At 36.5% G+C, this 12,440-nt stretch overlaps 1 protein-coding gene across 2 annotated transcripts in view; it reads right to left on the reverse strand.

Annotated features, from left to right (window-relative positions):
- The window catches only part of ephb1 (EPH receptor B1), a 298,219-nt gene that overhangs the window by 54,591 nt on the left and 231,188 nt on the right, over positions 1–12,440 (reverse strand). For both annotated transcript variants that reach the window (XM_077515222.1, XM_077515216.1), the window contains exon 7: positions 6,511–6,673. In XM_077515222.1, coding sequence (XP_077371348.1) covers positions 6,511–6,673 — 163 coding nt within the window. The remainder of the gene's footprint in view (positions 1–6,510; positions 6,674–12,440) is intronic.

A 12,440-nucleotide genomic window follows, 5' to 3' on the forward strand; every position in this document is an offset into this window, starting at 1 on the left:
TTTGTTTTAATTTTTCAGTGAGTATGTTCATTTTATTTTATTTTTTTTCAAAAAAAAAAATTCAGACTTTCTGTATTTAGTTGTTTTTAGTTATACAGGTATTTATGTATGTATGTATTTATTTATTTTTTTATTTATTTTTATATTTAAAAAAAAAAATGTTGCAATATCTATTGTGCAATTCAGTAAACTACAATCCCCAAATGACTGCCCAGCCTTGCTTCTTCTGTGTGGACGTACAGTATTACAAAAAAAAATAACCCTGAAAGCTCATGTAAAAAACTGACAAAGATGAAAAAAGTAATGTTGTTCCGATACCGATACTGCATTAAAACAGTGGCACCGGTATCGGTGAGTACTCACAAGTAACATGCCGATACCATTAATTCCAACGCTAATATAGGATTTTGGATGCAGCATCTTGTGTCTTGCTGGTGCACGACATTCACTGATATGTGACATGTTCACTGCATGCCGATCTAAGATATCCTATTGGCCCTTGAATGCTCTCAACCAATGGCAGGACAGCTTTTTCAAGTTGAGTGAAAAAACCTTAAGTATCGGTATGGTATCGGTATCGGCCGATACTCCAAAGCTGGGTATCGGTATCGGTATCCAAAAAACTGTATCGGAACAACACTAGAAAAAAGGGAACATTTTTGCTATAAATATAGTGAGTTTCAGTTAGTTTTAAAAACGTGATATGCAGTTTCAATTGGGTTTTGTTTTAAAAACACTTATTTCATTTTGTTAACGGAAATGTTTTTTTTCAATTTTGTTTTTTTGTTAATAAACGTCTGTCTCTTGGTCATATCTATATGTACCCATTTCCCAGGCCGCCCAAAAGAATAAAAAAAAAAAAAAAAAAAAAAAAAAAAAAGGAATAAAAATAAGACTAAATAAATAAATCATAGGCTGAACGGGATTCTTGAGGACACTGTGTGGACACTCTTTCAGCTGGCCTATTTATCTTGAAAGTGTGTGAAGGGTGTCGTCGTCGTCGCCACTCCGGCACGCGAGCGGCCGTTCGCTTTTTGATGTACATCGGGTGACGGGGGTCAAGACGGATCGCCTCTTTGCCGGCGTGCTGATGCACCCTGACAGCGGAAAATCACGCTGTGACCTGTTCAGTTGTAAGCAGGCGCCACTTGCAATCGGTTAGCGTTTCAGGTAGACATCAAGTCACCTCAGCAGCGCGGCAATAATCTGTTTTTCAGCACAACAACTTGTCAATCAAACTGCTGGCTGTGTGTTTACAAGGACATTTTATTTAGCGTTGAAATGGGGTGGGACATTTTTGATTGATTTACATGAGAAATATCACTAAATATATATATATATATATATATATATATATATATATATATGTTGAGTGAAAAAACCTTAAGTATCGGTATGGGGATTGTAGTTGACTGAATTGCACAATAGATATTACAACATTTTTTTGTTTGTTTTTTTAAATATAAAAATAAATAAATAAATAAATAGATAAATACCTGTACAACTAAAAACAACTAAATATTGAAAGTCTGAATTTTTTTTTTTAAATAAAATAAACATACTCACTGAAAAATGACAACAAATACTAACTATATATATTAAAATAATGGTAAATAAATAATGGTGTTTACAAGGACATTTTATTTAGCGTTGAAATGGGGTGGGACATTTTTGATTGATTTACATGAGAAATATCACTAAATATATATATATATATATATATATATATATATATATATATATATATATATATATATATATATATATATATATATATATATATATATATATATATATATGTTGAGTGAAAAAACCTTAAGTATCGGTATGGGGATTGTAGTTGACTGAATTGCACAATAGATATTACAACATTTTTTTGTTTTTTTTTAAATATAAAAATAAATAAATAAATAAATAGATAAATACCTGTACAACTAAAAACAACTAAATATTGAAAGTCTGAATTTTTTTTTAAAATAAAATAAACATACTCACTGAAAAATGACAACAAATACTAACTATATATATTAAAATAATGGTAAATAAATAATGGTGTTTACAAGGACATTTTATTTAGCGTTGAAATGGGGTGGGACATTTTTTATTGATTTACATGAGAAATCATATCACTAAATACTATAGCGTGAAATTTTAGCAAATTTGTCAGCAGAACTTTGTCTACCGTGAAATATTTTAGTTAACAATCGCTTGCTTCATTGGAAAACAAAAACAAATATATATATATATATATATATATAAATATATATATATATATATATATATATATATATATATATATATATATGCGGCACGGTGGACGACTGGTTAGCACGCCCGCCTCCCAGTTCTGAGGACTCGGGTTCGAGTCCAGGCTCTGGCCTTCCTGGGTGGAGTTTGCATGTTCTCCCTGTGCCCGCGTGGGTCTTTTCCGGGTACTCCGGTCTCCTCCCACATTCCAAAGACATGCATGGCAGGTTAATTGGGTTCTCCGAATTGTTCCTAGGTGTGCTTGTGCATGTGGATGGTTGTTCGTCTCTGTGTGCCCTGCGATTGGCTGGCAACCAGTCCAGGGTGTCCCCCGCCTACTGCCCAGAGCCAGCTGAGATAGGCGCCAGCACTCCCCGCGACCCTTGTGAGGAATAAGCGGTCAAGAAAATGGATGGATGGATGGAATGAATGAAATGGAAATTAAAAATTTTAGTGCAGTAATTTCCTGTTGTTGTTTTTTTGTTACCACAAATTCCCGTTAAAATGCATGGCAAGTTTCAAACTGAAAATTCCCAGAACCCTAATGCTAAGCTCCCTATTAAGAGTTCATTTTCAATTTTTAGCTTATTACCATTAATGCCCATTAATTACAATGGACAGTTTCCAACTTTGAGGAGCCCTTGATGTTCCTCACATGGTTTCTCTGTGCCCCACGTCTTACCCCCCTTACATTTTTACGTATGAAAAGTGCTAGATAAATGAAGTTTGCTTTGATCTGATTAGCATTAATGTGCTGAAAAGATGACAAGATGTATTTCAGAGGACATGTACTGTACAGGTGGACATGTGTCTGTGTGTGTTGGGTGGTGTGGGGTGCTATAGAGGCAAAACAAGCAGGTGCAGCCTCCGGGTACGAGCATCAGCGGCTCACTTAGCTGCCGCTGACAAATATCGCGCAGTGGCGGCGAGCCAATAATTGAAAAACAGCGAGCATGAAGTGTGTGCCTTTGTTTTGCGGGAATATTTGTAAACACTGACAGGGGGCATGAATGTGCCGCAGCATCTGTTTAAGCCGTAAAGGTCAACATTTCAATGCCATTCCAATAACTTCTTCCTTCACCGTCATCAAATTTCCACCAGTGGTTGACCGTCAATACAATAAATCACCAAAATAAAAAATAAGCTTTGATTGTAGTTGGAGACAACAACCATGGCTGGTGTGTCATCCATCAAGGTATCTTGCTTATTTCAAATACAGAAGACCCTCGAGCAACGAATCACGGTTGATGAATGACATCAGATCACTATAACCGATGATCTTGACTTGTTATTCATCAGTGAAGCAAGGCTGACACGAGCTTGCCATAACTGAATGAGGCATCACTAATTACATTACAAATACAATTTATTACTATTACTTAGTGTTCTTCCGATACCGATACTAGTATCGGCAGAGGTGCCGATACTGCATTAAACAGTGTCTTGCTCGTGCACGACATTCACTGATATGTGACATGTTCACTGCATGCCGATCTAAGATATCCTATTGGCCCTTGAATGCTCTGAACCAATAGGAGGACAGCTTTTTCATGTTGAGGAAAAAAAACAATTAAATATCGGTATGGTATCGGTATCGGTCGATACTGCAAAGCTGGCTATCGGTATCGGAGGCCAAAAAAACGGTATCGGAACAACACTACTATTACTATTATTATTAGGGATGTTCGATACCACTTTTTTTTCAGACCAATACCGATACTCAGACCCTCAGTACTCACCTCTACCGATACCAACTGCTGATACCAGTAGTACATTTTGACAAATAAAAGAAAATCACCAAAAGATATTTTTAAACAAATATATTTCCTTTAACTTTGACAAAAAAAAAAAAAACAGCACAGTCAGTCTTCAATAGTCTTAACGCTCAAAATAAAACACAAAAATGCTCTTTTAGTTTAAGATTCACAATTTTGAAGTACTTCCAAACCGGTGAAGTTTTGGTGAAAAACTGCTGCAAGCTAGCGCCACTTACAGGCAAGGAGGACTCACTTAACGTCTTCCCCCTCTGCCATCGCTCGCTTGTACTCGTCTGCGTCACGAGTACTCGAGTACTTGAAAAAAGGCTGGTATCGGCCCCATACCGATACCTGATATCGGTACTCGCCCATCCCTAATTATTATTATCTTAAAACGACAACAACGTCACAAAGTTTATGGAAATCATGGCTGTGTCGTTGCAGAGGTGGTTGATGAATTAATTAATAAGCATTAACAATAATATTTTGGGGCCGACCAATTTTTTTTTAACTCATTCACTGCCAATGACAACTATAGACGTCAAAAATCCAAGCAAACGGCCAGTGTTAATTTTGAAAAAAAAAAAAAAAAGAAAAGAGAGAAAATTTTAAATTAAAATTTTAATAAAAAAAAAAAATAAAAATAAAATTTAGTTTTAGTTATAGTCTTCTGACTAAATTTAATTAAAGCCTTAGTCATAACTTAGTCACCTAATTGTATTTGAGTTTTAATCCAACTTTAGCAATTGACTTCTGGAGGTCGAGACCCAGTTTGTGGTCTCAGTAAGACCAAGACCAATCACTATGCACGATGGTAGCACTTAGAAATGAAATTGTTTCCATCGTTGTTATTAATAACAATGAGGATTAATAACTATGAATGAAAACAATGAATAACTAAAACAAAATTCAAATTTCTTGTCAAAATTTGCACTGGCTGTTTGCTTGGATTTTTGACGTCTATAGTCGTCATTGGCAGTGAATGAGTTAAGTTGCTGCCAATTCAGTTATTTGGCAGAATAAAATTCCGATAACAGATTAATTGGACGATTAGTTAACTCATTCACTCCCAGCCATTTTCACTGAAGCGTCCCACTTTGGGCCCGACTTTTACTGGATTTTGACTCGTTTTGCAAGGCGCACAGAATATTGTGTTCTCTTGCTATATGTAATAGTAAAAAAAAAAAAAAAAAAAAACCATTAGGGAAAGATTAGGGTCTCTTCTTTCATCAGGAAAAAAAAAAGTATACATCTGTTTCCGTTTTGCAGCATTTAGCATTAGAATACTAAGTTTTGTCAATTTTCACATTCCAGGTGAAAACATTGACAAAAAGAACTTGTTGTAACATGGAGCTGGCTGATCTCTTATACTCTGCTGCCACCTTCTGGCCGTTTTTTACAGTAACTACTATTGCTTTAAGCCACCTCTTCATGTCAGAAGCTCCATCAAAGCCTTCTGTATGCTCTTGCATAAAAAACAAAACAAAAACAAAACAAAACGTGTAAACACATTTTTGGGAGGGAAGGACAAAGTATTTAATAAACTGAGTTAAAGAACGTTATAATGTATTAAAAAAAAAAAAAAAAAAAGACTATTTTTTTATTTTTTTATTTTTTGTTCCCTGAATGCTTACAGTAGTAAAGATGTGAATTACAGGCTGTTGTACATAGTTTGTCTTTTAGTATTTGTGTAACCATGGCAACACAGAGGAAAATCAGCATTGACACCTCCCCCCGGGAGGGATGAATCGGTGGGGGGGTTTGGAGGGGTCCGAACGTCATTATCCTTTTTTTTATGTTGAAATGTGTTACTGTTACTATAACTGTTGTTATAGTCGTCAAATATTGTTTTTTTTTTTTTTTTTTTTTTTTTTTTGGTTCATTTTGTTCAGCAATGAGGCAATGGTGTCATGGCATAGCCAGAAAATCAATGCACTTATTTTGGGGTGTAAAGGTTCCGCATAGTTACGTAGTACTGTTATGATACACTGTAAACCAGATTTAGAGTTTTTCATGAGTTCATCTTGATGCCTTGGCGACGGATGTTGTCTTTTTCTCGTGGATCAATACACTTCCATTACTCATTTCATAACAAGTGTCACAGGTTCCTGTAGATCTTCTTTAGAACCTTCCCTCCCTCCATTTCTCTCTTAAACCCCCTCTTATGGCCGCCCCCCCACCAAAAAAAAAAAAATCCCATCAACTACTAATCACTGTACTCCAACGCTGGAACGGTTGGGTGAAAAACCAATTAGCTTAGCATTGTGGATCAAGCACAGTTAGCTGCACAAACAAAAAGACATCCTGCTTCCTACATAACACACACACACGCAGACACGCACGCGCGTAAACACACACTCTTGAAAGGAATTAATTTTGCCGTGGAAACACAAGTGCAATTGAACGCTCCACATCAATCTCCCCAACTACTAATACTGCAATAACAAACAGGATGTGAGACGTCAAGTGTGTGTGTGAGTGGGAAAGCCGGCTTGCGGGTCCTTACCATCTGTGAGGGTCTGGAAGCACATCTTGCTGCTGTACTTGCCAAAACCAGCCACGGTCCGCGCCCGCACCTGCACCACGTACACGGTGCCCGAGCGCAGGCCCTCCACGCGCGCCGTGTTTGTCTGGCTCCGCAGGATGGTGGAGTTAATCTCCGCGTGGTCCTGGAAGCAGGACAAAAACAAAATAAAAAAAAAATCAAATTCCAAAACAGTATAAAAAGTTTTTACAGGAAAGTGCAAGTTGTTCCTAAAGACACATGTGTCCAAACTACGGCCCGGGGGCCATTTGCGGCCCGCCGTCCATTTTTTAGTGGCCCGCGACATATGTTAAAAATACATTTGACTCAGTTCAAATAAAATAAAAACAAAAATGTTTGGAGATGGTCAAAGTAAGAAGGGAGGGGATCGAAAAACTGGTGCCATTAAAGGTTATTTTAGTTAACTAAAATTAATGAAAAAAATAAAACTACAATCAAAAAAAAAAGAAAAAAACAATATTGTTACCGAAATAAAATAAAAACGAAAATGCTTTTTAAAATGACAAAAACTAACTAAAACTAATTATAATTATAGCAAACATGTCCTTCGTTTTAGTCTTTGGTAATTAATTTAATGTGTTTTAAATGTGATTTTTTAATAGATTTATTTTGATATAAATTATTCTTATTATTATGATTTATAGTAGATTTATCTTGATATCAACCGGAATAATGACGTTTGAAAGTGTGTCACACAGAAGTGACGTCATCTAGCAGCAGCCAATAGAAAAGCACCTTCAGATGACGTCGCTCCCATGGTGTTTTTTAAATATTGCGCACAAGTAATACACATTAAAAAAAAAAAAAAAAAAAAAAAAACTAATACTGAAACTAACAAACTAAACTAAAACCAAGCATTTTTTAAATAACTAAACTAGTAAAAACTAACAGAACCATCCTGAAAACTAAAATGAAAAATTTCAAAACTACAATAACCCTACTGCCATATTACAAATAAATTGGTTTATATACTGTAGCATTTTTCTAAATATGCAAAAGCACAAATAAATTATTTGAACAAATTTTAGGACTAAACACAATTTCTCTTCGTAACATTATATGGCCCTTGCATCCTTCTGATTTTCTGTATGTGGCCCTCAAATGAAAAAGTTTGGACATCCCTGCTATAGAACTTAAAAAAAAAAAAAAGTGCTTTCTGCATTCCTATAGTAACACAAACAAATGGTATAGTGTCACAGCATTAACACTTTTACAGAGCAGCTTTGCTCATTTGTCTCTTCAGATGTGCTTTAGAAGACACTTTAATTGCCGCAATATGCTCCTGCATTGTTTACCCAAGTGGAGTGGGAAGCATTTATGCCCACAGTTTTGAATACAATGCTCTGCTTCATCAGCCAAGGAACCCTACTGGCTAACATATAGCTTGCAATCAAGGGGATTTACAGCAAACAAAAATCATGGAGAAAAAAAAAAAAAAAAAAACACAATTCCCCCAGAAATTCCCATATTAGGACATATTCTCCATCAGGGGTTTCATTTGAGGGCCACAATCAGAAAGTCAGAAGGACGCAAGGGCCACATAATGTTATGAAGAGAAATTGTGTTTAGTCCTAAAAATTGTACAAATAATTTATTTGTGCTTTTGCATATTTAGAAAAATACTACAGTATATAAACCAATTTATTTGTAATATGGCAGTAGGGTTGTTATAGTTTTGGAAATTTTCCATTTTAGTTAGTTTTTATTAGTTTTCAGGGTGGTTCTGTTAATTTTTATTAGTTTTATTTCTTTAATAAATGCTTAGTTTTAGTTAGTTTCAGTATTAGCATTAGTTTTTTTTGTTTTGTTTTTTAAAATGTGTATTACTTGTGCGCAATATTTAAAAAAACACCATGAGTGATGTCATCTGAAGGTGGTTTTCTATTGGCTGCTGCTAGATGACGTCACTTCTGTGTGACATAATTTCAAACGTTATTATTCCGGTTGATATCAAAATAAATCTCCTAAAAAAAAAATCACACCAAACTCAACTCAACTCAAATTTATTTTTTATTTTTATTTTTATTTTTTTTCTCAACTTTATTTATAAAGCGCTTTAAGAACAGGCATTGCTGTATACGTTTGTTTGTTTGTTTGTTTGTTTGTTTTTACAAGTAAATACAAAGACTAAAACGAAGTACATTTTTGTTATGATTATAGTTTTAGTTAGTTTTGTAAACATAAAATGTAATTTCAGTTACCGTTGTTTTAGTTTCTTAAAAAGCATTTTCGTTTTTATTTTATTTTGTTAACGAAATTGTTTTTTGAATTTTAGCTTTAGTTATTTCGGTAGTTTTAGTTAACTAAAATAACCTTGAATAGCGCATGTGTTTTTCAACACAGATATATTCTGACTTTGACCATCACCAAACATTTTTGTTTTTATTTTATTTGAACTGAGTCAAATGCCATTTTTAGCATATGTCGCGGGCCACTAAAAAATGGACGGCGGGCCGCAAATGGCCCCCGGGCCGTAGTTTGGTTGGCCTTGTTCTACATTTTTTACTCCTACCTCAACATGTGCAGATCATTCAAGCCCCAAATTCCAAATAGTTCCATCAGCACTGTCCAAACTACGGCCCGGGGGCCATTTGCGGCCCGCCATCCCATTTTTTTGCGGCGCGCGGCAAATACGAAAAAGAATTTTTCAATGCTGTTTAAAAAAAAATAAATAAATAAAAAAAAATAAAAAAATAAAAAATAAAAAAAGAGGGTGGATTAAACATTTCTAGCTATGCAAAGACACACATTTAATAATTCAGCTTCAGAAATAAAAATAGTTTCATCCACTTGTTGCTTAGTGTTGAGGTCCAATTTGTGAAAACATCACATTAAATTAACGGTTCTTAAGGGTGGTCAGTTGACGACTGATTGTTCTTGTGGTTCAGAACGTCAAATTGGGATTCAGCTGCTGCTCAGTGGAGAGTCGTATCTATTATAGTGGCACACAGGGGTCACTATTTGCCTTGTGACTATTAGCAGTTATCAACAAGTAACTGTATACTATATCAACCATTTATAATTGCTTTATTGATTTTTACCATGTTCAACTCATTCACTGACATTGACGGAAAAAGACGTCAAATGATGCATTTTTTTGCTGGTCTGGCAATGAATGTGTTAATAAATAACTTAAAAAAATAAATAAATCAAAGTGGCCCTTGGAGCTTTCTATTTTTCTGTATGTGGCCCTCAGAGGAAAACGTTTGGGCACCCCTGAGTTACATATTCACCTCCGGTTACGATGTATCGTGACCGATTAAAACCATTCCAACGTCAACATTCTGTCACACCGCGATGAGGTTGTCAGGTTTTATTGTCTAGTCATTTCCTGTTTTATTTTGAAGATCCTGACTCTGCTTTTGTTTCATGTCACTTATGCCCTTCCTCATGTGGCGTAAGTGTCAACACAGATTCCTGACTGTGTCCACCTGTTTCCCATTATCCTCACGTGCCCATCCACAGTCTCCGTCCTCTTTGCTATACTTTGGCCCCGTTCACACGAAAGCCCTTTTGAGTGTAACCACACAAGTTTCTTACCGTTTGGGCAGTTCGTCCACACAAGCGGCTCGGTTTCGGAGCTTGAAACCGATCACTTTTGAAACCGGGCTCCAGAGTGGAAAACATAATAATACTTATGACTCATTTGACATCCGAATCAATCAATAAAATTTATTGTTGTCCATCTCATCTAAAATAATATTTTTTAAGTGAACGACTGCTTACTGCATGTTGTAACAGTATGCGTAATTTGCACTAGAGGTGGTGCATGTCAGTAGTTTGTCTTGGGTTAGGTGCTAATATGCTGTGGGCCATCAGTAATTACTTTAGGCTGTCACCATCCCACTTCAAAAAGTGAAGATGACAGCCCGAAAGTAAGAGCGCACCACATTGCACCCGAGGCTGCTGAATGCTTGATGAAGACATACTGTTCAAAGGATCTACAGGGGGGGGTCGCTTGGATGTGTCTAAAAAGCTGTGAAAATTCGGTTTCATAATCTTCTAAACTGGACTGTGTCTTATAGACCCTTTCATGGCCTACGTCACGATGACGTCACGGTGTTTACTGGAGGCAAAAACAACCGCCGGAGGCAACGAAGTGCAGCTAGAAGTAAACAACGCTGGTTGTCTGTAGAAAATGTCGTCTTGTTGTGTTTTTGGTTGCCAGAACTCTGGACAAACAAAAACTTGAAATTCTATCGCATCCCAGCCTCTGCCAGTCAAGAGTAATCGCAGACGGCTGTGTTCAACAATGCTCGTGTTTGCAACGCACACTTCATATTAGGGGGGGGGGGGGACCTGTGGGTACCTCACGATACGATACGATATGCGATATAAGGCTCACGATAACGATTATCTCATGATATGACGATACCGCGATTATCGATATATTGCTCAGGTCTTAAAATCCACGATAATCTACGATAAAAGTAATCATAAAAAAATAAGAATAAAAATAATAATAAAAAAAAATAAAATAAACAATATTCAAATAAATTGTAAAAATAAATAAATCAATAAATAATAAAAAGAAATAATCAATAAATAGATAATAAAAAATTTAAAACTAATCATAGTATAATAATAATAATAATAATAATAATAATAATAAAATATATAAATATAATATATAAATATAAACATACATATATATATATATATAAACTAAGCTCATGAGTCTTCTTTGCCTGAAGACTTCCATCCATTTCCCTGCCACTCTTATGAGGTGCTCCCCCTAGTGGCCCGCCAAGTAATTGCTTGATAAGTCAGGAACAATGGAGCTGTTATAGTGGCTGAATATTAACTACAAATATCGCAATACTTGCGCAGGCGTATCGATAATCCATCGGGAGACAGCGTATCACAATTTATCACGATGTCGATATATCGTCACACTCCTACTTCATATCAGGTAAGATTTAACTATCAGTTTCAGCCTGGACAATGATATGGGCTAGACTTAGTTGTGATTGAAATGACTTAAGTTATTCATTATTTGTGGGATTCTTTTTACACGCACGGACTTCCAAAAAGTCCGTGTTTACATGCTACATGCGTGAATGCTAACTGCTAGCTAACCAAACGTTAGCTGTATGTTTCAGTTTTGTCGAGGCGAAAGCCCCCACAATGGTTACGATAATTTCTTGTAAAATTTAAGTAGGAGAGGTACATGCCTCGTATATCCTCGTCTTCTGCCCCTGTCGTTGACTTGGCAGCACTTGCGACCGCACGACACATTCCCTTTAGCGCAGCACCATCTAATGGATGCATAATGTAACCCTAGCCTCTACTGTAGCGCATTATATATGGAAAAAGTTTTAAAATGTCATTCATTGAAGGTGCGCCTTATAGTGTGGAAAATACGGTAATCCGTTCGACATTACAATTTTTTTTATTTCTTTTTTTTACTTTACAAATTCATCTCACGGGCCGGATTAAACCCCTTTGCGGGCCTGATCCGGCCCGCGGACCTTATGTTTGACACCCCTGTTTTCGAGTTTTTGTCCATCATGTGTTAGCCCGCCATTGAGCCGGATACATAATGTATAATCTTTGGGTTTCAAGCAGCTGAGGACCTGCAAAAAAGCACACCAACTCGCAAAGCGGACAACATCCCCCGTGAGCGGAGAGGTCCTTGGGCCACGGCTGAGTGCAAATAGACCACTCGGTGAGGTCGTGATTAGCTCGCTCCCAAACTCCGCAGCTCTCTGAAGCGCGAACGGCTCCATCTGTTGAGTTTTGGGAGGAAGGCAGGTGACCCGGCAGATGGCAAACATCCAATGGGGGAGCATCCCTTGTGGGCGGACCAGCTTGGAAGGGCTCTTTCATGCTGCCAGTCAAATGGGGATTACACACAAACGCACACACACATGCGTAAAAGAAAAAAAAAA

The sequence above is a fragment of the Festucalex cinctus genome, chromosome 1 (assembly GCF_051991245.1).
Source record: "Festucalex cinctus isolate MCC-2025b chromosome 1, RoL_Fcin_1.0, whole genome shotgun sequence".
In the NCBI taxonomy this organism is placed as follows: Eukaryota; Metazoa; Chordata; class Actinopteri; order Syngnathiformes; family Syngnathidae; genus Festucalex; species Festucalex cinctus.